The 22,637-nt window shown below is 54.2% G+C and overlaps 2 protein-coding genes and 1 long non-coding RNA gene across 3 annotated transcripts in view; all 3 read left to right on the top strand.

Annotated features, from left to right (window-relative positions):
* The window catches only part of LOC118559440 (histone-lysine N-methyltransferase 2C-like), an 8,332-nt gene extending 2,657 nt beyond the window's left edge, over positions 1-5,675 (top strand). Inside the window, exons 2-12 of the mRNA XM_036130161.1 lie at positions 437-534; positions 1,880-2,067; positions 2,638-2,784; positions 2,933-3,061; positions 3,130-3,162; positions 3,246-3,338; positions 3,412-3,696; positions 4,404-4,477; positions 4,591-4,794; positions 4,888-5,392; positions 5,476-5,675. Coding sequence (XP_035986054.1) covers positions 437-534; positions 1,880-2,067; positions 2,638-2,784; positions 2,933-3,061; positions 3,130-3,162; positions 3,246-3,338; positions 3,412-3,696; positions 4,404-4,477; positions 4,591-4,794; positions 4,888-5,392; positions 5,476-5,657 — 1,938 coding nt within the window. The 3' untranslated portion in view covers positions 5,658-5,675. The remainder of the gene's footprint in view (positions 1-436; positions 535-1,879; positions 2,068-2,637; positions 2,785-2,932; positions 3,062-3,129; positions 3,163-3,245; positions 3,339-3,411; positions 3,697-4,403; positions 4,478-4,590; positions 4,795-4,887; positions 5,393-5,475) is intronic.
* LOC118559443 (histone-lysine N-methyltransferase 2C-like) overlaps positions 5,660-22,637 on the top strand; it is a 46,759-nt gene continuing 29,781 nt past the window's right edge. Inside the window, exons 1-13 of the mRNA XM_036130164.1 lie at positions 5,660-6,238; positions 10,685-10,894; positions 10,967-11,268; positions 11,341-11,513; positions 11,594-11,941; positions 12,012-12,331; positions 14,042-14,138; positions 14,218-14,586; positions 14,976-15,087; positions 15,160-15,226; positions 15,316-15,379; positions 20,607-20,839; positions 21,774-22,160. Of these exons, the coding sequence (XP_035986057.1) occupies positions 6,137-6,238; positions 10,685-10,894; positions 10,967-11,268; positions 11,341-11,513; positions 11,594-11,941; positions 12,012-12,331; positions 14,042-14,138; positions 14,218-14,586; positions 14,976-15,087; positions 15,160-15,226; positions 15,316-15,379; positions 20,607-20,839; positions 21,774-22,160 (2,784 nt within the window). The 5' untranslated portion in view covers positions 5,660-6,136. The remainder of the gene's footprint in view (positions 6,239-10,684; positions 10,895-10,966; positions 11,269-11,340; positions 11,514-11,593; positions 11,942-12,011; positions 12,332-14,041; positions 14,139-14,217; positions 14,587-14,975; positions 15,088-15,159; positions 15,227-15,315; positions 15,380-20,606; positions 20,840-21,773; positions 22,161-22,637) is intronic.
* On the top strand, positions 16,911-17,828 carry LOC118559444. Its single transcript, XR_004928867.1, has 4 exons — positions 16,911-17,277; positions 17,326-17,421; positions 17,514-17,645; positions 17,794-17,828. It is a non-coding gene; the product is annotated as an uncharacterized LOC118559444 (long non-coding RNA).

The raw sequence follows: 22,637 nt of genomic DNA, 5'->3' as shown, positions 1-22,637 counted from the left end.
CCATCACTGTTTGGACACCCTCTGTCTCTGTTTGGACCCCCTCTGTCTCTGTTTGGACCCTTCTGTCTCGGTTTGGACCCCTCTGTCTCTGATTGGACCCCTCTGTCTCTGATTGGACCCCTATGTCTCTGACTGGACCCCTCTGTCTCTGACTGGATCCCTCTGTCTCTGATTGGACCCTCTCTGTCTCTGATTGGACCTCTCTGTCTCTGATTGACCCTCTCTATCTCTGATTGGACCCCTCTGTCTCTGATTGGATCCCTCTGTCTCTGATTGGACCCTCTGTCTCTGATTGGACCCCTCTGTCTCTGACTGGACCCCTCTGTCTCTGACTGGACCCCTCTGTCTCTGACTGGATCCCTCTGTCTCTGATTGGACCCTCTCTGTCTCTGATTGACCCCTCTGTCTCTGATTGGACCCCTCTGTCTCTGTCCAGGAGGCTTTCTTCTTCGGCCGGGACCTTCTTGACCGCGGTCGACAGATGGACAGGAGGGCACAGACGATGACTCTGGCAGCAGCCAATCAGAATCAGCAGTGAGTACACTAAAGGCTCGCCCAAAAAGTACCAGCTCCGCCTCTCCTCTGTGCAGCCTTTGGTCACCGTGACGACCAGCAGGAAGAGGCAGTGCTGCGTAAGTTTGAGTTCACTTTGTCGTCAATTGTTTCCTTAGGTTCGAATCAGCCTAATGGTTTCCTGCCAGTTCTGTACTGGGTTCTACTTGGTTTACTGTGTTCCACACTGTTTCTGCTAGGTTCCACCCTGTTATGTAGTGGGATTCTCTATGTGTCCATCCTGTTCCGTATGCTGTTCCATTTGTTTTAATAAGCCTCCACCGTGTTCTGTAATGGGTTCCACTGGTTTTATAAGGTTCCACCTTGTTAAGATAGTGGGTTCTATATGCTTTTATAAGGATCTTCCCTGTTCTGCACTTGGTTCTACTTGGTTTTATATGGTTCCACCTGTTTTGTACGGGGTTCCACTTGAGTTTAAGGTTTCACCGGTATGTTTCGGGTTTTACTTGCTTTTATAAGGTTCTTCCCTGTTCGGTACTGGGTTCCACTTCCTTATACAGGTTCTCCCTGTTCTGACCTGGGTTCTACTTGATCTTAACAAGGTTCTTCACTGTTCTGTAATGGGTTCCACGTGATGCAGCGCACCAGTCCAGCTAGCAGCTGAATTTGCATTGGAACCAAATGAGGGATCTTTGTGGATGCTGCGGGACGGTGAGGATTCCCTGTGCTTGTTCACAGGTTCTGGTTCTTGGGAATGTTTCTCTGTTGAAATAGTTTAAGATGCTCGTCCACTACAAAACAAGCTGAAGTACCTTAGATCAGTCAGGAGAACGTGTAGATGATGTTCTGCTGGGTGACATCAGGGACGAGGGAATTAAAGAACCAAACCAACCTCTGGAGAACGTTGGTTAATGTTCAGTGAGGACTGTGACCCAGTGACCTGCAGCGGGTCAGAAGAAGGAGGCTCGGGTTTCTGTTGCTCTTCTACGCTGCTGCAGAACGGATCCTTGATGTTCTGTGGGATAAAGAGTTCTGCTTTAGTTGTTCCCCTTGACTCGGTCTGTCTGAAGGCCCCTGCTGCTGGCTTTAATGTGCAAACACAGGAGCCCCTCAGCACTGAAGAGGCCACGCAGTCCAGCAGTGCAGAAAGGCTGGATGCAGGGGGGGGGGGGCGTATAAGCTGCTTTATTATGTTTTAAGGTTACGTCACTGTGATCCTCCTGTCACGGAACGGGAAACGTCAGGAGCGTTCCAGAAGCTGAAAGGAGCTCAACGTGGACGTAGCGTGCATGGAGCTGATGGCAGCTAGCGTGTTAGCTACATAGACGGAGCTTCACTCAGCTTCATGCCGCTCTCACACCTGCAGACATTTAAACAAACCTGAGCCTGGCGAGGCGAGGCCGGCCACCCGCCAGGCTCAGAACACGGTGGGGGACCTGAGGGGCCCCCACCGTGTTCTGAGCCCGGCCACCCGCCAGGCTCAGAACACGGTGGGGGAACCTGAGGGGCCCCCACCGTGTTCTGAGCCCGGCCACCCGCCAGGCTCAGAACACGGTGGGGGAACCTGAGGGGCCCCCACCGTGTTCTGAGCCCGGCCACCGCCAGGCTCAGAACACGGTGGGGGAACCTGAGGGGCCCCACCGTGTTCTGAGCCCGGCCACCCGCCAGGCTCAGACACGGTGGGGAACCTGAGGGGCCCCCACCGTGTTCTAACACGGTGGGGGAACCTGAGGGGCCTCCAGCTAACCACGGACCGTGGATCCGCCTCTGTTTCCTCAGAGGGATTCTGTAGTCCAAGCTGAAAGAATGTTGTGGTTTCATGACACCGTCCCCCAGCAGACTACAAACATGGCCGTCAGGGTGGAACGCTCTGCGACCTGTGTGGGGGGGGGTTAAAGGGACGGACCTCAGAACTGGGGTCCAGTTCACACAAAGCGTTGCAGTTTGTACAGATATGCTCCCTTTAATGTTAGTCCTCCAGAGGAACCCAGAAGTCTGGTTCTGGTTCTGGTGGGTCAGTACCAGAACATGCGTGTGGCCTCATGATCAGGCGTGTGTGTGTGTTACCATTCAGCCATGTCTTCAGAAGCTCTGGTGGATCTTTCTGACGTCCTGAATCGAGAGCCTCACATTCTGGAGACGGGAACCCCCAGGTACACACCACCACCACCACCACCACCACCACCATCATCACTGGGGGGGGTTCCCATGATAACGGTCTGTTTTTACATCCAGGTCAGTTCCAGGTGGAGCGCTCTCCGTCTCCCTTCGGTAAGCTCCTCCTCCTCAGCTCTGGGGACGTCTTCGCTCTCTCTACCTTCCTCCTCTCAGGCTGATAGACGAGTCATTTCTCCTCCTGCCTCCCCCTCCTAGCTGTCTGTCTCGTCCCTCCTTTGTCTAACCTGTCTGTCTCCCCCAGCCGGCCTGGACATCATGGGCTCGGTGGCCGGCGACCCCCCTGAGGGCTGTGGGCGTGGTCAGCGGCTGGTGCAGGAGGAGCCTCTGGACGCCATCCTGAGTCCTGAGCTGGACAAGATGGTCACAGACGGTGAGTCGGCACATTCAGAGCGCGCCGGCGCTCTGTTGGAACCGTCTAACTGGGTCATCTCGTTTCAGGAGGCATTCTCAGCAGACTCTACAAGATCCCAGGTAGGACGGCCCCCGGCCCCCGGCAGGAGCCCCCTGCTGGGGGCACCAGGAGTTAGACGCCTGTCCTGTGTGTGTTTGTGTAGAACTGGAGGGCAAGGATGTGGAGGAGCTCTTCACTGCCGTTCTGAGTCCAGGCAGCAGCAAACAGCTGGAGCCCAGGAGGGCCAGCGGTTCAGGTACGCCCCGCTCCTCCTGCGCTCCTCCTGCGCTCCGCGACTCCTCGGGTGACGCTGTCTTCTCCCCCAGCAGCTGCAGGGGGCCCTCGGCTGCCCGTGATGAACGGCCTGATGCCTGCCGCGCCTCCCCTCCCACCCGGCCTGCTCGGCTTCAGACCGCCTCCTTCAGAAGGCCCCGCCCCGCCGCCGGCCTCGGCCAATCGGCCGACGGCGGGGGAGGGCGAGCAGGAGGTGCCGTCGGCGGCTCAGAGGGGCACGCTGAAGTGGGAGAAGGAGGAGAGCCTGGGAGAGCAGGCGACCGTTGCTCCGGTTCTGTACTGCAACACCAACTTCCCCCAGCTGAAGCAGCAGTACCCCGGTACGCACTCCCACACGGGCACCACGGTCAAAGCAGCACAGCCTGGCCAAAGTATTCCCACCCCAGAGGAGAACCTCTGGTTGGACAACCAGAGGAGAACCTCTGGTTGGACAACCAGAGGAGAACCTCTGGTTGGACAACCAGAGGAGAACCTCTGGTTGTCCAATCAGAACCTTCAATGTGGAGATCTGATGTGACCGAACATCCTGAGGTCACATCCTGGCTGTAGATCAGGGTGACTACGGAAAAGTGCTTTTAACAGAATATTATTTTAGATTCTTGTTTTCTGGAGGATGTTTTAATGCAGCAGCAGCATTATTTCTTATCATTGAAGTAATTTTTGTAAGGATTGACGTGTGAAAGCTTGTCTGACTAAAGCTAAAGGATTTAACCACAGAGAGAAGGAATACTTTTCAGTTAATCTCTGGTTTAAGTTTTTCTTTGGCAAATCAAAATATGGCCAGCCTTGTTTACATCAGATCTTTCAGCTCTTGGAATGGCCTAGTCAAAGTCCGGATCCTATGTTCTCAGATGTTCTCCATCCAGCCGGGATGGGTGAGAACTGCTTGCGTGTGCTGAATCCTCACACTTACCTGGACTAAATGCTGGAACCCTGAACCACTTTTAAATTAAAAGGCTCTTAGTGTTGGGATTACCTGCTCTGTGCAGCGGTTCTAAGACCACCGTGTGGTTCTGTTTGACCTCAGACTGGACCAGCAGAGTGAAGCAGATCACCAAGCTGTGGAGGAAGGCCAGCTCTCAGGACAGAGCGCCCTTCGTGGTGAGTTCCTGCTCCCTGGGCGCCTCACTGAGCCTGTAGGCCAGCAGCGTTCTGGATAAATGGAAAAACAGTCTAGATGTTGGCTAACTTTTCATCCTCGCATGTTTCTGCAGCAAAAAGCTCGAGACAACCGGGCGGCTCAGCGAATAAACAAGGTGCAGCTGTCCAACGACGCACTAAAGCGCCTGCAGCCGTCACAGCCGGCGCCGCAGCCGCTGGGGGTCTACGACCACGTGTCCCCAGAGGCCGAGGCGGGCTTCAAAGACCCGCTGAGGCCCAGGGAGTCTGAACAGGAGCAGGAGTGGAAGCTGAGACAGGTGAGCAGCGACGGGGGCGCTGCCAGGGCCCGGGTTGCCTCTGAGACAGATGTTCTGAGACAGATGTTCTACTTGCTCTTCTTCTGCTCTCAGATCATGCGTCAGAAGAGCAAGCAGCTGGCCAAGATGGAGGCCACCCAGAAGCTGGAGCAGGTGAAGAACGAGCAGCGCCAGCAGCAGCTCCGCCAGTCTGGACGCCTCTCCCCCGAAGGCCCCGCCCATCTGCCGGTGGCCGGGGGCAACGCCTCGCCCCTGCAGCCTGGGGGGGGCCTGCACCTCGTGCAGGAGGGAAGCTCGGCGATGGCCGATGACATCTTCCTCAAGCCTCAAGTCCCTCCTCCCTCTGGTTTCTCATCCCTCCCTCACTCCCCCCTGGCCTCCTCCCCCCTGCACCAGCCTCCCTGCTCCCCCCAGATGTTTACCCCTCCCTCCTCCCGCCCCTCCTCGCCATGGGACCCCTACGGTAAAGCAGCAGGGACTCCTCGTCCCTCCGGCGCCCCCACACCTCAGCATCAGCCGCGTCTGGGCTTCCCCGGCGTCTCCCCTGCACACGATACCTCTGGCTCCCCTGCACTGTCCCCTGAATCCTCAAACCCAGGTAGGTCCTGCTCTCCGTCTCATCCCTCTGTGTCCTCCGGTATTTTGCTGCTCCTTACGCCTCCTGCTGTGTTTTCCTCCCAGGTCTGCAGCAGGCCCGGGCAGCCATGATGAGCCCAGCCTCTGGCTCCCCTCCTGACCCGTCTGTCAGACAAATGCGAGCAGCCGAGTCCTTACAGAGGATAAACCTGACAGTGCAGGGGGGGCTGTTCAAAGCCCCCATGCCCCCCAGCAGGAGCTGGCAGGAGGAGCAAGGAGAGACTTGAGCTTCCTGCCGACCCTGGAGCTTCCCTTCCCCTCCAGCCCCGTGTCAGCCCTGGGCTCCCCCCACCGCAGCCCCTACGCTCAGACCCCTGGCACCCCTCGACCAGAATTTGGCCAGCAGCCGGCTGAGCCCCTCCCTCACCAGTCCCCTCTGAGTTCCCGGCCCTCCCCCGATCCCTACAGAGACCCCCAGACCCCAGGTACGCCACTGGGCCAGTCCGACTCCTGCTACCGCGTCACCCCCCCCACCCTGAGACCGGACCAGATCGGCCAGCCGCCCGGCGGCCGACACCCGTCGCCATCCCACCTCCCCCTCGACTCCTGTGTTTCCAACCCGGGAACGCCCCGCCCCTCGGAGCGGTTCCCCCGCTCACCGGGACCTCAGCAAAGCGCCGACCCGTTCTCCCAGCCTGCAGGGACACTGCGGCCCTCCCCTGAGCTGTACCTGCAGCAGACCTCCACCCCCCGGCCACAGAAGGCCATGCCAGAGAGCTTCGCCACTCAGCCTGCAGCGCCGGCTTCGTCCCCTCTGGGTCAGGGTCTGATGCCTGAGGCGGGGACCTTCCACCCTGCAGGCGCCAAGGTAGCAGCATCTACACCTTGCTGTGGCAGAAACAGCGCTAACTCATTCTTTGTGTGTTTTCTGATATGCAGCATGGGTCATTTTGCACCGTTCATCAGCATTTCCACTCCCTAGCCCAAAGTCCAGCAGTTTCCATAGAATATTTGGCTAATGATTTCTATATTAAGTGAAGCCCTCTGCAGGAGTGTTGCTATGTCCCCATTTCTGCCCGCTGCATCGTCACAGCCTCGGATGAGATAAGAAACTGAAAGCAGAGCAAGGCAGCATGAGTCACAGTTTTAGTGGAAACCCATTTGCTGCAGAAAGACTCAAGGCGGCCTCTCGGGACCACATGTTGCTGCTCTCCCTGCTTTTTCTTTTAAAAAGCACACAGTCAGCGCTACACCTGCTCACGTCCAGAAGCAGCCAACAGCTGTGGCGGCGTGGGCCAAAGCACTGACCTGGTTCTGACCGGGAACCTAGCTAGGAACCTGACTAGGAAACTAATTAGGAACCTGACTTGTGACCTAGCTAGGAAACTAACTAGGAACCTGACTGGGAACCAAGTTAGGAACTTGACTAGAAACCTGACTATGAACCTAACTAGGAACCTGGCTGGGAACCTGACTAGTAACCTAGCTAGGAAACTAACTAGGAACCTGACTGGGAACCTGACTAGTGACGTAGCTAGGAAACTAACTAGGAACCTAACCAGGAACCAAGTTAGGAACTTGACTAGAAATCTGACTATGAACCTAACTAGGAACCTGGCTGGGAGTTTGATTAGGAACCTGACTAGGAACTTGACTAGAAATCCAACTGGGAACCTGATTGGGAACTTTCCTTGGAACCTGACAAGGAAACTAACTTGAAACCTGACTGGGAACCCCACTAGAAACCTAGCTAGGAAACTAACTAAGAACTTGACTAGGAACATGATTGGGAACTTTCCTAGGAACCTGACAAGGAAACTAACTTGAAACCTGACTGGGAACCTGACTGGGTACCTAGTTAGGAAACTGACTAGGAACCTGACTGAGAACCTGACTAGGAACCTAGCTAGGAACTTGACTGGGAACCTAGTCAGGAACCTGACTGGGAACTTGCCTTGGAACCTGACAAGGAAACTAACTAGGAACCTAACCGGGAACCTGACTAGGAACCTAGGTAGGAACTTGACTAGAAACCTGACTATGAACCTAACTAGGCACCTGGCTGGGAGTTTGATTAGGAACCTGACTAGGAACTTGACTAGAAACCCAACTGGGAACCTGATTGGGAACTTTCCTTGGAACCTGACAAGGAAACTAACTTGAAACCTGACTGGGAACCTCACTAGAAACCTAGCTAGGAAACTAACTAAGAACTTGACTAGGAACCCGGTTAGGAAACTAACTAGGAACCTGACTGAGAACCTGACTAGGAAACTAACTAGAAACCTGACTAGGAACATGATTGGGAACTTGCCTAGGAACCTGACAAGGAAACTAACTTGAAACCTGACTAGGAACATGATTGGGAACTTTCCTAGGAACCTGACAAGGAAACTAACTTGAAACCTGACTGGGAACCTCACTGGGTACCTAGTTAGGAAACTGACTAGGAACCTGACTGAGAACCTGACTAGGAACCTAGCTAGGAACTTGACTGGGAACCTAGTCAGGAACCTGACTGGGAACTTGCCTTGGAACCTGACAAGGAAACTAACTAGGAAACTAACCGGGAACCTGACTAGGAACTAGGTAGGAACTTGACTAGAAACCTGACTAGGAACCTAACTAGGCACTTGGCGGACACAGAGTCATGACCGGGACACCAGTGGTGCTTCAGTCTGCGGTTCTTCTGGGCTTTGGACCAGGTTGAGGACATCATGGTGTCCCACCTGACATAAGTTTGTTCCTGATTGAAGTTCTGCTCTAAACCGGGTTTAGTGTCAGTTCTGCTCTAAATGACTGAATCCTGCGCATGTTCTAGCTGGCAGGCTGTCAATGGCTTTGCTGCAATCCCTCATACTGAGCAAGCATGAAGCGACAGTGGGAAGAAAAAACCACCCATTAACTGGAAGGAAAAAACCTCCGGCAGAAACCGGGCTCAGTATGAACGGTCATCTGCCTCGACCGACTGGGGTTACAGAAGACAGAACAGAGACACAACAAGAGAAAACAAAAAAGCACAGAAGCACACATTGATCTAGTAATCTGTTCTACATTAGATGGAAGTAGCGGGTGAGCCGTCTTCCTGGATGATGTCACAGTTAACAGAACGCCAGACCAGTGTACCTACTATGAAGAAAAAAGAGAGAGAGCAAAAGTTAAAAAGCTGAAATTACGACAGTCATTCAATGTAATACATGCAAAACTGGAGAACAGTAGAAATCAGTAGAGTGAGAAAAATTAGACCCTGATGTCCTCAGGCAGCCCTAAGCTATCACAGCACACTTATAGAGATAGCTCAGGGTATGAGCCACTCTAACTATAAGCTTTGTGTGTGGTGGGTGGGGATTATTCAGCTTTAATTCAATTCAATTCAATTCAATTTTATTTATATAGCGCCAAATCATGAAACATGTCATCTCAAGGCACTTTACAAAGTCAAGTTCAATCATATTATACAGATTTGGGGACAGGGAGCTACATTGTCTAATGCAGAACGCAATGACGAAGTCATACCGTTTACAAAGACATCTATTTGTGAATTGGAAGAAACAACATTGCTTGCCATCTACAGGGCATTTCTGCAATACGGAGGATATTAAAAAGGGGACAGACTCTTTAAGTTTTGATACAGCATTATCCGATAAAGATCTACTATAATGGAACCCTCTTTTGGGGGTGGAGAACTCAGTTAGATTAAACTCAAATGTTATTAAAAAATGATCAGATAGGACAGGGTTGTGAGGAAATACTGTTAATTCTTCACAATCAATGCCATATGTCAGCACAAGGTCTAAAGTATGGAGCCAAGAGTGCGTCGGTTTATGCACATTTTGAGCAAAACCAATTGAATCTAGGATAGTTTTAAAGGCTACACTAAGGTTATCGCATTCTGTGTCAACATGGATGTTAAAATCACCCACTATAATAACCTTATCAGTATTTAACACCAAATCAGATAAGAAATCTGACAACTCATCCAAAAACTGAGTGTAAGGGCCTGGTGGACGATACAAAACAACAAACAGAAGAGGTTTTATTGCTTTGCAGTTTGGATGAGGGAAACTGAGGGTTAAATGTTCAAAAGAACTGTAGTTATTAATTGGCCTGGGACTAATTAATAAATCAGACTGAAAGATGGTTGCCACTCCTCCTCCTCTTCCCACAGATCTGGGAATGTGGAAATTTGAATAACTGGAGGGAGTTGACTCATTTATACTAACGTAGTCCTCTTGTAGCCAGGTTTCTGTGAGACAAAACAAATCAATCTGTTTATCAGAAATCAATTCGTTAACTAACAAAGTCTTTGGAGGGAGAGACCTTATATTTACTAGACCACATTTTATTATTTTATTTTTAGGTTCAAGGTGAACCATATTGATTTTTATTAGGTTTTTATGATTTGTTCCTTTTAGATAAGTTTTTGATCTGTTAAGTTTTGGCCGTGGGAAAGACACCGTCTCAATAGGATAATGGATGGGTAACAGTACAGAAGCTGCAGAGAGGTGTGTTAAACTACGGCTCTGCTTCCTGGTCTGGACCCTGGGTTGTCAGCATTTAGGAGGACTAATAAATCCGGCCAGATTTCTAGAAAGAAGAGCTGCACCATCCAAAGTAGGATGGATGCCGTCTCTCTGGATCAGACCAGGTTTTCCCCAGAAAGTTCTCCAGTTATCAATGTAGCCCACGTCGTTTTCAGGACACCACCTAGACAACCAGCGGTTGAATGATGACATGCGGCTAAACATGTCATCACTGGTCAAATCAGGCAGGGGACCAGAGAAAATTACGGAGTCCGACATTGCTTTAGCAAACTCACACACCGAAGCTTTAACAACATTCAGTTCAGGTGTTGCCTCTGGAACCCATCAGCAGGGAACTAGAGCCTGGCCATTGCCCCGGTCATGTTGGATCAGTCACCATAATAGAACCGTTCTAGAGGAGGTTCTGCAGCTGAGACACCGTCTCCGAGCGTGTCGGTTCGCACCGGGATGCCGTTACCGTGTTCAGCTCTGATCCAACGAACCGTTCACCGTTGGTTCAGGGTCCAGCTGAACGGCATCACCTTCTGGTAACAGGTCCGATCTGGAGGGGTTCTGTTGCACTAATCTGGTTCTGTAGATCAGAGGAATGTTCTCCACATGAAGTCCAAACTGTGCTTCATGCTGGAGCTGCAGAGAGGGAATCCCCTGAGAACTCATTGGACTTGTTCTCGATGTTAGGGTTGGTACCGGGCTCCTGTTCCCTATGTGGGTCTCAGATGGAGCAGAACCAGGGATCCAGTTCTGGTCCTGATTGTCTCTTCTCTGTTCAGCTGCAGCGGTCCCCAGGACACAAACACGACTCGTTCCCCAGACCCAGCAGCGGCCGGACCTCTGGGGTTCCTGAAGAGGGGACGTTCCACGCAGCGGGTCAGGGCGCCCTGGAGCCGGGTCACACGGCCCAGACGAACCAGTCCGGCGCCGGTGACGGAGCCGTGGGCACGTTGCCTCAGCTTGGAGGCTCTGAGGAGAAGGTGGCGCAGGTAGGTCCTCCTTCACGGTTTGGTGTAGCCGTTTGTGTGGGTGTGTGACGCTCCTCTCTGGGCGCCCCGCAGCGCCTGTGGCTCCGGCAGCGCCTCCTCCAGCAGCAGCACCAGAAGATCGCCTTACGGCAGGAGAAGGGTCTGCTGGAACCCCCCGCTGCTGGAGCTGCTGCTCCGGGGACCTCTCTACACGCCTGGCCCCCGGAGGACATCTGCTCGGCTCCTGCTGCAGACCCGTTCGGTCGTCCTCCCCCGCCCTACCCGGGCACTGGGAGACCCCCTGCCCCCGGGTTTGCTGGAGGCCTCGCTCCCGCTGAGGCTTTCCCCAGACAGAGTCTGCATAGAGATCACGGTGTGAGAGGACCCGCTGTCAGGTAAGGTACCAGAACCGGAGCCCGACTGTCTGCCGGACCTCTTCCTGTCACTGTTTCTGTCTGTCCTTCCAGGTTCGGAGCTCCAGCAGGCCTTCAGGACCTCTCGCTGCGTCCATCCCTGGGGGCTGCTGCTGGGCTCGGCTCGGCTCGGGGACACCTGGACCAGATGAGGAGACCGATGGCAGCGGAGTTCACAGGAATCCGCTCCTTGATGCCCCCCAACCCGGCCGCCCACATGGTGCCAGGTCAGCGGTGCCGACTGAAATAGAACCTGTTCAAGTCCCGGAACGTCTTGGTTCACGTCTCCCCGTCTTTGCCTCCCCAGGTGTCCCCCAGCTCGTCGTCCAGCGGCCCGCGCCCCCTCAGCAGCATGCCGTCATGCCCTACATCGAGCTACGACACCGCGCCCCAGAGAACCGCCTGAGGCTACCCTTTCCTCTGCCGGCCCCACAGGAAGCCACGGCAGTGCCCACCAGAGACCCCGGCCAGTCCGCGGCGACGCAGCAGCAGCCGGGGTTGGACCAGCAGCACATGGGTGCCGGTGCCTCTGCGGTCCCTGGGTCTGTTGGGATGGAGGAGCACCTGGAAGGAGAGGACTCAGCTGTGAAGGACCTGGAGGACGTGGAGGTGAAGGACCTGGTGGACTTGAACCTGAACCTGGACCCAGAGGATGGTACGGGGCTGCAGCCCAGAATCACTTCCATGTTTACTCTGTTGCATCAGGCTGACTGGTTCTGCTGCAGGCAAAGAAGACCTGGATCTGGGGCCTAACGACCTGCATCTGGATGACTTCCTGCTGACTGGGAAGTTCGACCTCATCGCCTACGCTGACCCAGAGCTCAACCTGGAGGACAAGAAAGACATGTTCAACGAGGAGCTGGACCTAGGGGAGCCGGCGGAGGAGGGGGGCCGAGCCTCCAGGAAGACAGATGGCCCCGCCCACCTTCTGGGCCAGGCGAAGCAGGAAGTGAAGGAAGCCCAGAGGACCGGAGGTCCCTCATCACCACCGCTTCCTTTGGCTGCCAGCAGACCTCCAGGAACTCCCTCTGCTCTTCTTATCAAGGTAGGTTATGGTCTGGGTCATTACTTTGGCCCAATCACGGAGCTGATTATTGTCTGGGTCATTACTTTGGCCCAATCACGGAGCTGATTATTGTCAGGGTCATTACTTTGGACCAATCACTGAGCTGATTATTGTCTGGGTCATTACTTTGGACCAATCACTGAGCTGAGCCAGCTTCTGCAGCCGAGGATCGGAACGCCAAGGTCCCCGCCCTCTACTGCCACCCGTTGCACAATGCACCTGACCCCTTTGGCCCCTCCGACAGGTGGTGAGCCCATTGGAAGGGGGACCCATGTTGCCTCTTCGGGCTGAGCCCGGCCGGGCTCCATGGGCAAAAGCCCGGCCACCAGACGCTCACCAACGTGCCCCACCTCCAGGCCTGGCTCCAGAGTGGGGCCCCGGTGACCCGCGTCAGGGCGAGGGAACACGAGGTCCAATAGTCTTACTCATCATAAGGGGCATTTTGGTGCCCCTTATGATGAGTGCCTTCTCCGGGTTGGGGAGGATGTGCTGCCCCTAGTGGAGGAGTTCAAGTATCTTGGGGTCTTGTTCAGGAATGAGGGGAAGATGGAGCGGGAGATCGACAGGCGGATTGGTGCAGCGTCTGCTGTGAAGCGGGCGCTGTACCGATCCGTTGTGGTGAAGAGAGAGCTGAGCCAAAAGGCCAAGCTCTCGATTTACCGGTCGATCTACGTTCCTACCCTCATCTATGGTCACGAGCTTTGGGTCGTGACCGAAAGAACGAGATCCCGGATCCAAGCGGCTGAAATGAGTTTTCTCCGTAGTGTGTCTGGGCTCTCCCTTAGAGATAGGGTGAGGAGCTCAGTCATCCGGGGAGGACTCAGAGTAGAGCCGCTGCTCCTCCACGTCCAGAGGAGCCAGGTGAGGTGGCTCGGGCATCTGGTCAGGATGCCTCCTGGACGCCTCCCTGGTGAGGTGTTCCGGGCACGTCCCACCGGGAGGAGGCCCAGGGGAAGACCCAGGACACGCTGGAGGGACTATGTCTCCCTGCTGGGAACGCCTTGGGATTCCTCCTGAGGAGCTGGCCCAAGTGGCCGGGGAGAGGAACGTCTGGGCCTCCCTACTAAGGCTGCTGCCCCCGCGACCCAACCCCGGATAAGAGGGAGAGAACGGACGGACGGACAATCACTGAGCTGATTATTGTCTGGGTCATTTCTGTATTTTTTAGATTATAAGGAGCAGTAAATATTCCTCCAGGTGTGTAATATCACTCCTTCATGTCCACAGCTCTCTGTCCGTCTCAGGAGGACAGAGTAGCTGGACTACACTGCCTTGTTTTTTAACATGAGGCCAAAATAAACTTTATAATGAATTAACTTACCAGGTTTATTGTTGCTAGCGCGTTCTCCAGGCTGCCTGACATGAATGCACTTCTAGTTTAGACATTACAGTCAGGCAGTCTGGTAGACAGCTCAGGGGTCCTCAGGTAGTGACACAGTGTACCGTAATGTTCCTAATATCCACTGAGCGGAGCGGCTTCATTGCTAACCAAAGCTGTATTTACACATTTTAACAGATTTATGATCCAATGCACCACATAAAATCAGTCAGTAGCAGAACGGTGATCAGATATAAGGAGCACCTTCAGTTTTTGAGAAGATTTAAGGATTTTAAGTGCGCCTTATAGTCTGAAACATACAGTTCTTTAGACCAATCACAGAGCTCATTATTTACTTCATCTCTCTGCAGGAGAAGCTTGAGGCCTGTGGCTCGGTTTCGGGTCCTGCTCTAGCTGTCCAAGCCCAGGAGCAGGTCCTGTCCTCTGTTCACCGCCTCATGTCTCCAGGTAAGCCCCCCCCCCCCCCTTCACTTCAGGTGATGAAGCATCTACTTGATGACAGATCTATCTCCTCCTCCATCACCAGGTGAACCAGGTGTCTTCCAGCAGCACCAGGGGCCCCTTGATTCCTCGCCAGTCCCCCAGTGTCCACTTCCTCCGGGTCAGACTCCTCAGGGTTCCCCCACCAAGACTCCTCTACCTCAACCACTTGTGAACCCCCAGAAGCAGCCTCCTCACACCACCAGTGAAGCCCAAAGTGTGAGCTTGGCCAGGTTTCCAGAGAACCTGGTCCCAGCGCAGAACCAGAACAAGTCCAGGCCGTTGCTGCTGGAAGAGCAGCCGCTGCTTCTGCAGGACCTGCTGGACCAGGAACGGCAGGAGCAGCAGCAGCAGAAACAGATGCAGGCCCTGATCCGCCACAGGTCCGGCCCAGAGGCTGGCTTCTCCAACGTGGGTAAGACCAGAACCGCAGCGCATCATGGTGCTACCAGCCAGGGTTAACCTGCAGGTGTTACAGTTAAAGGCCCGTGCCGACCTTTAACTGTAACACCTGTGCTGAACGGACCAATCACAGAGCTGATTATCATCTAGAACATACCTGCTGCTAAAGGGGCCACAGCACCCTCTGCTGTTTGGTGCGGTCCTGCAGAACCACGAGTAGGAAGGGAAGAACCTGTGGTTTCAAACCAGAACCTGAAATCATCACCAATACCCAACCAGAACTTTAACAAGAATCTGACCCAACGCCGTTCTGCTGTGTGACATGATTGCTGCCTGGGGAACCTTCAGGCGGTCTGTGGTGTCCCTAAAGCTTCAGAACCTTGTGTGGTTCTGTTCCTACAGATTTTGAGTCCATCTCGGACCCCATCATGAAGGCCAAGATGCAGGCCCTGAAGGGTATCAACAAGGTGATGAGTCAGGGCAACCTGGGCCTGAACCCGGTGGTCAACAACAGGTACCCACTGATTTCATCCATTAGGGAGGTGTATTCTGGATTCTGTGCCTTATCGTCTCCTCTGTAACGCAGATTCCGGCAGACTTCAGGGGCCCCGGGGCCCGACTCCACTCCTCAGTCTCCTCACCCAGCAGGACAGGTACGTAGCTCCTCAGCCGTGACCCGGTAGGTCCTGCTGTCCTCCTCGTGTCGTCCTCAGGAAACTAACCGTGTTGTTCCTTCTGTCAGGGCGGGGCGTTGAACCCTCAGTTGGTGCGTCGCAACCCCCCCAGCTTGGGCCCCGGCTTCATCAGTAAGCATCACAACACTCCATTGATCTAGAATAATGGTGATAATGATCTTTACTGGCAGTGAAGTGTGTCGCCACTGGGTGGCGCTGAGGGGCGTTCTGGGGCTCAGGGTCTAGCTCAGGATAAACTCGTGGCATCTGGAAGGTCGGCCCGCTGATGGGGCGCCACCCAGAATGGGTTGAGGTGGCGCCAGCTTTAAAACAGTCTCTCTTCATGTAACTTTGCTGGCTAGATGAATTCTCTCAGTATTTCTGCATTTACTAGAGAATCCATCTTGTTCCCAACGGCTTCAACAGTTTGTGCCTGAACCAGAAACGGTCCGAGCCAATCACGTTGCAGTATGGTGGTTTAAGGCGGGACATACCGCTGTGATGAAAGCAGGAGCTGCTGAGGCCACAGCTGGACCAACATGGTGGACGCAGCTGCTGCTCTCACCTCTGATTGGTCAGAATCCAGGATTTCTTCTTTGATGGTAGAACAGCAGGAAGTTCCATCACATTCATTAATTACAGCTTTATCCTTTTAAGATCGTACCTGAGGATATAAACAGAGTCCAAGTGATTTTGTCCATGCTGCCTAGAATTCTCTACATCAGTGGTTTTTATCAGTGAGGCGCGCCTGCCCTGGGGGGCGCCAAAGAGTCACAGGGGAGGCGCGAAGACTGTGCTGGAGAAGAAGATATTTATTTCTTTTGTTTGAGCGCGCAGGAACCAATAAAAGCGCGCAGTGAGACAACACACGCCCGCTTAAAACTGGTCTGGCGCGCGCTCAACTCTGAAAAACTCTTATCAACTCACTCTCACTCGCGCTCAGTTCCATCTCTGATCGCTCAACCTGCCAATTCAACGCTCAACACCAGCTGTGCGTTTGCTCGGCTCTGTTTCTGCGCTGGCGATTTCAAAAACAGTCCACTCCACCAGGTTATCCTTACCTATTCCAAGGGGAGGCTCACCTTCAACAAATTTGAAAACCCCTGCTCTACATTATTAATCTGGGTGGACAGGTTATGCTTTCCTGACTGTAAACAGCGCCAGACTCTGCCTACTCCTCGCTAGCGTGCAGCGATTCTCCGCAGCAGCTGCCTTCATCGGTCTGTGTGACGGAGGCCAGCATCACTAAGAGGTCAGAGGAACCCTGGAGGGGGTGTGGACCCGGCTCATAGCTCTGGGCTCTGCAGTTTGATAACATTTCTAACGTCAATGAAAAGCGAGGGGACTCGATGTTCACGCTAGCTTCTGTTTGTTTGGAAGAAGGCGAGTGGAGAGAGGTTGGAAAGCAACTGGGATCCACGTCTACATACAGTTTCATACGTCTGCTTAGACAGTTTATAGATGGAAAATTCACACAAAGCTTTGGACTAAAGACTGAAAATCAAACCTGCGTTCAGCAAAGCGTTTGACCGTTCCTGTCCAGCACCAGTGCTTTGCATCAGCCAGGACAGGAAGGAGGTCCTGACCCCCTGAAGGAGGTCCTGACCCCCTGAAGGAGGTCCTGACCCCCTGAAGGAGGTCCTGACCACCTGAATGAAGGAGGTCCTGACCCCCTGAATGAAGGAGGTCCTGAGCCCCTGAATGAAGGAGGTCCTGAGCCCCTGAATGAAGGAGGTCCTGAGCCCCTGAAGGAGGTCCTGACCCCCTGAATGAAGGAGGTCCTGACCCTCTGAATGAAGGAGGTCCTGAGCCCCTGAAGGAGGTCCTGACCCCCTGAATGAAGGAGGTCCTGAGCCCCTGAATGAAGGAGGTCCTGACCCTCTGAAAGAAGGAGGTCCTGACCCCCTGAACGAAGGAGGTCCTGAGCCCCTGAAGGAGGTCCTGACCCCCTGAATGAAGGAGGTCCTGAGCCCCTGAATGAAGGAGGTCCTGAGCCCCTGAATGAAGGAGGTCCTGAGCCCCTGAAGGAGGTCCTGAGCCCCTGAATGAAGGAGGTCCCTACCCTCTGAATGAAGGAGGTCCGTACCCTCTGAATGAAGGAGGTCCTGACCCCCTGAATGAAGGAGGTCCTGAGCCCCTGAATGAAGGAGGTCCTGAGCCCCTGAATGAAGGAGGTCCTGAGCCCCTGAATGAAGGAGGTTCTGAGCCACTGAATGAAGGAGGTTCTGACCCCCTGAAGGAGGTTCTGAGCCACTGAATGAAGGAGGTCCTGAGCCCCTGAATGAAGGAGGTCCTGAGCCCCTGAATGAAGGAGGTCCTGAGCCCCTGAAGGAGGTCCTGACCCCCTGAAGGAGGTTCTGACCCCCTGAAGGAGGTTCTGAGCCACTGAATGAAGGAGGTCCTGACCCCCTGAAGGAGGTTCTGAGCCACTGAATGAAGGAGGTCCTGACCCCCTGAAGGAGGTCCTGAGCCCCTGAAGGAGGTCCTGAGCCCCTGAAGGAGGTCCTGAGCCCCTGAAGGAGGTCCTGAGCCACTGAATGAAGGAGGTCCTGAGCCCCTGAATGAAGGAGGTCCTGAGCCCCTGAATGAAGGAGGTCCTGAGCCCCTGAATGAAGGAGGTCCTGAGCCCCTGAATGAAGGAGGTCCTGAGCCCCTGAATGAGGTCCTGAGCCCCTGAATGAAGGAGGTTCTAAACCACTGAATGAAGGAGGTTCTGAGCCCCTGAAGGAGGTCCTGACCCCCTGAATGAAGGAGGTCCTGACCCCCTGAATGAAGGAGGTCCTGAGCCCCTGAATGAAGGAGGTCCTGAGCCCCTGAATGAAGGAGGTCCTGAGCCCCTGAATGAAGGAGGTCCTGAGCCCCTGAATGAAGGAGGTCCTGAATGAAGGAGGTCCTGAGCCACTGAAGGAGGTTCTGAGCCACTGAATGAAGGAGGTCCTGACCCCCTGAAGGAGGTTCTGACCCCCTGAAGGAGGTTCTGAGCCACTGAATGAAGGAGGTCCTGAGCCCCTGAATGAAGGAGGTCCTGAGCCCCTGAATGAAGGAGGTCCTGAGCCCCTGAAGGAGGTCCTGAGCCCCTGAAGGAGGTTCTGACCCCATGAAGGAGGTTCTGAGCCCCTGAATGAAGGAGGTCCTGAATGAAGGAGGTCCTGAGCCACTGAAGGAGGTTCTGAGCCACTGAATGAAGGAGGTCCTGAGCCCCTGAATGAAGGAGGTCCTGAGCCCCTGAAGGAGGTCCTTGGCCCCTGAAGGAGGTCCTTGGCCCCTGAATGAAGGAGGTCCTGAGCCCCTGAAGGAGGTCCTGACCCCCTGAAGGAGGTTCTGACCCCTTGAAGGAGGTCCTGAGCCCCAGAAGGAGGTCCTGAGCCCCTGGAGGAGGTCCTGAGCCCCAGGAGGAGGTCCTGACCCCCTGAAGGAGGTCCTGACCCTCTGAAGGAGGTCCTGAGCCCCTGAATGAGCCCCTGAGCCCCTGAATGAGGCCCTGACCCCCTGAAGGAGGCCCTGACCCCCTGAATGAGGCCCTGACCCCCTGAATGAGCCCCTGAATGAGCCCCTGAAGGAGGCCCTGACCCCCTGAAGGAGGTCCTGGCCCTCATCTGACGGGCTCTCTGGGGCCGTGGCCCAGGGGTGTGACCCGCTCTGGTTCCCCTCTGAGATGAAATGTCCTTAATGGAGGGAACAGGAGCCCTGATGATCCCTTCTGTTGTCCTCACCACTCTCCTCGCGTTCTTCCAGTCGGAGGCACTGCAGCCTCCACACCACACAGAGAGACAGCTGGTCAGAATGCTCTCTATGGTGCTCCTGTAGAAGGTCCTGAGGATGGGCGGGGGCAGGTGGGCTCTCCTCATCCTCCTCAGGAAGTACAGTCGTATCTCTGCCCTCTTCTCCAGTGACGTGGTGTTCACAGACCAGCTGAGGTTGTCCGTGATGTGCACCCCCAGGAACTTGGTGCTGCTGACCACCTCCACAGCTGAGTTGTTGATGAGCAGTGGAGCGTGGTGAGGCCGGTTCTTCCTGAAGTCGACGATGAGCTCCTTCGTCTTCTCCACGTTCAGGATCAGGCTGTTGTCTCTGCACCAGCCCACCAGCTGCTCCACCTCCTCTCTGTAGTCCTGGTCGTTGTCGTCTCTGATCAGGCCCACCACCGTTGTGTTGTCTGCAAACTTCACGATGTGATTGGTGGTGAACCTGGGGACGCAGTCGTGTGTCATCAGGGTGAACAGCAGGGGGCTCAGGACGCAGCCCTGAGGGGAGCCCGTGCTGAGGGTGATGACATCAGAGGTGTTCTGATGACCCGGACTGACTGAGGTCTGTTGGTGAGGAAGTCTAGCAGCCGGTTGAAGGGGTGTGCTGAAGCCCAGATGTTCCAGTTTTCCCACCAGATGCTGTGGGATGATGGTGTTAAACGCTGAAGTCCAGGAACAGTCGTTGAAACAGGTGACTTGAGGTTTCTTCGGCACCGGAATGATGGAGGCAGACTTAAAGCATGCTGGCACTATGGCTTGGTCCAGCGAGGGGTTAAAGATGTCTGTGAGGACACCAGCCAGCTGACCGTCACACTCCTTGAGCACCCGCCCAGGTATGTTGTCGGGGCCTGGGGCCTTCCGCGGGTTGACTCTCCTTAGAGTCTTCCACACGTCGGCAGTGTCAAGGCAGAGGACCTCCTATTCCTGATGGGGAACAGCTTTCACTGCTGGAGTGCTGTTTGGTGCCTCAAACTTGACAGACCTCCACAGTGACCCAGGGTCGTTGGTTGGCTCGGGTGATGATGGTCTTGGTGGTGCTGATGTCCTCAATGCATTTGAAAGGCTGTAGGCTGACACAGTCATGGCGTACTCATCAATTTTGATCTTGTCCTCATAAGTTGCTGCAGCTTTGAACATGTTCCAGTCAGAGCACTCAAAACAGTCCTGGAGCGCCTCCATGGCTCCCTCAGTCCACACCCTCACCTGCCTCGCCACAGGTTTAGCTCTGATCAGCAGGGGGCTGTATGCAGGGATTAGCACAGTACAAGCTGACGGTTATATGTGTAGGAATGTTTTCCCCTCTTCTATGCACCTCCTGTGTTTTTACATGAATAGACAGTAAAGCTTTATTTATATAGCCTTTTTCAAGATAAAAATCAGCAAATGCTTCAAAACGTTACGTAAAAAATTAAACGAAAGCAGATTGATCACGTTTGTAGCTGGAAACCAGCTGATCCCAGAGGTCAGTGGGTCTAGATCACAGGACCTCAGGGCCTTAACGGGGGTGTGGGGATGTAATAGTTTAGCGATGTTGGGTCAGGAACACAAGATCTAAAACGTCAAACCTGAAGGGTTTAAAAACAGCAGTTCACTCCTCTTGTCTGCTTTTTCAGATGAGTCTCAACGACAGCAGTACGAGGAGTGGCTCGGGGAAACACAACAGCTCCTGCAGATGCAGCAACGACTCCTCGAGGACCAGATTGCAGCTCATCGCAAGGCCAGAAAGTCTCTGTCGGCCAAGCAGAGAACGGCCAAGAGGGCGGGCCGAGTCTTTGCTGAAGAGGATGCTGCTCAGCTGCGGCACGTCACTGAGCAGCAGGGGACGGTCCAGAAGCAGCTGGAGCAGGTACGCTGTCAGAGGTGACTCGTTCAGACCCGGTGGGTTACTCTGGGTGACTCGGTTAAACTCTGGGTGACTCGTTCAGACCCGGTGGGTTACTCTGGGTCATTCGGTTAAACTCTGGGTGACTCGTTGAGACCCGGTGGGTTACTCTGGGTGACTCGGTTAAACTCTGGGTGACTCGTTCAGACCCGGTGAGTTACTCTGGGTCAGTTTGTTAAACTCTGGGTGACTCGTTCAGACCCGGTGAGTTACTCTGGGTCAGTTTGTTAAACTCTGGGTGACTCGTTCAGACCCGGTGGGTTACTCTGGGTCAGTTTGTTAAACTCTGGGTGACTCGATTAAACTCTGGGCGACTCGTTCAGACCCGGTGGGTTACTCTGGGTGACTCGGTTAGGTTCTGGGTGACTCATTCAGACCCGGTTGGTTACTCTGGGTCAGTTTTTTAAACTCTGGGTGACTCGTTCAGACCCAGTGAGTTACTCTGGGTAAGTCGGTTAAACTCTGGGTGACTCGGTTAGACTCTGGGTGACTCTTTCAGACCCGGTGGGTTACTCTGGGTAAGTCGGTTAAACTCTGGGTGACTCGTTCAGACCCGGTGGGTTACTCTGAGTCATTCGGTTAGACTCTGGGTGACTCTTTCAGACCCGGTGGGTTACTCTGAGTCATTCGGTTAAACTCTGGGTGACTCGTTCAGACCCGGTGGGTTACTCTGGGTCAGTTTGTTAAACTCTGGGTGACTCGGTTGGACTCTGGGTGACTCGTTCAGACCCGGTGGGTTACTCTGGGTCAGTTTGTTAAACTCTGGGTGACTCGTTCAGACCCAGTGAGTTACTCTGGGTAAGTCGGTTAAACTCTGGGTGACTCGGTTAAACTCTGGGTGACTCGGTTAGACTCGGATCGAGACTCGACGTGTACCTTGTCTTTATTTGTTGTTCAGATCCGGAAGCAGCAGAAGGACCACACTGAGCTGATTGAAGACTACAGGACCAAGCAGCAGAGGATGCTGCAGATGCCTTCCCAGAATCCCCTGGGACAACCAACGCCCCCTCCCAAACCCCACCCAGGCGGCCCCACCCTGGGCCCACCTGGCTGGACTCCTGGCTGTAGTCCTCAGGGGCCCGTGGGTCAGAGAATGCCCCCACATCTTCCACCCCAGGTCCCCCCCGCCCTGCCTAACAACCCTCCGGGTCATCCACACCTCCAGACCCCCCCGTCCATGAGGCCTGTCCTCACCGCTCCGTCTGCAGGATTCACTGCCAGGCCCCAGGGCCCCTTGGAGGGGTCCACTGGGGCTTCAGGGGACGGAGCCACACCCAAACCTCAGGTAACAGACTTAGTTATGAGAGCAGAGAGAACGGGTCTTAAAGGTGAACTGAAACCTGTAATATAGCCATAAAATATGTTGTTTGGAGAAGTTTAACATTCAAAATAAAAATGCATTATTTTTTGGTATTTCTGAATATTGATGAAGCCACTCTGGTGCGTTTGGCTTTTTCCCTGACTACCCCGGTAGTGTGACGTCAGCTGTGCCGCCATCATCAGCAGCTAAGCAGGTCAATGAGTAGGCATGCACCATGGTTCAGTGCGATGCTATTCATTGTTCAAATCTGCCAGGAAACATCTCCAGAGTTTCATTTTTTAGCTTCCCAAAAGACGAAGAACTTTGTCAGATCTGGATATCTAAGCTACGGCGTGAAAATTACTCTCCAAACTCGGGTGACCGCCTGTGCAGCGACCACTTCGAGGAGGATTGCCTCAAATGCCGACCCTCATTGATGAAAAGCATATTACACTCCCAGCC

Source organism: Fundulus heteroclitus, unplaced genomic scaffold (assembly GCF_011125445.2).
Source record: "Fundulus heteroclitus isolate FHET01 unplaced genomic scaffold, MU-UCD_Fhet_4.1 scaffold_285, whole genome shotgun sequence".
NCBI lineage: Eukaryota > Metazoa > Chordata > Actinopteri > Cyprinodontiformes > Fundulidae > Fundulus > Fundulus heteroclitus.
This window is presented reverse-complemented; position numbering and strand designations above follow the sequence as displayed.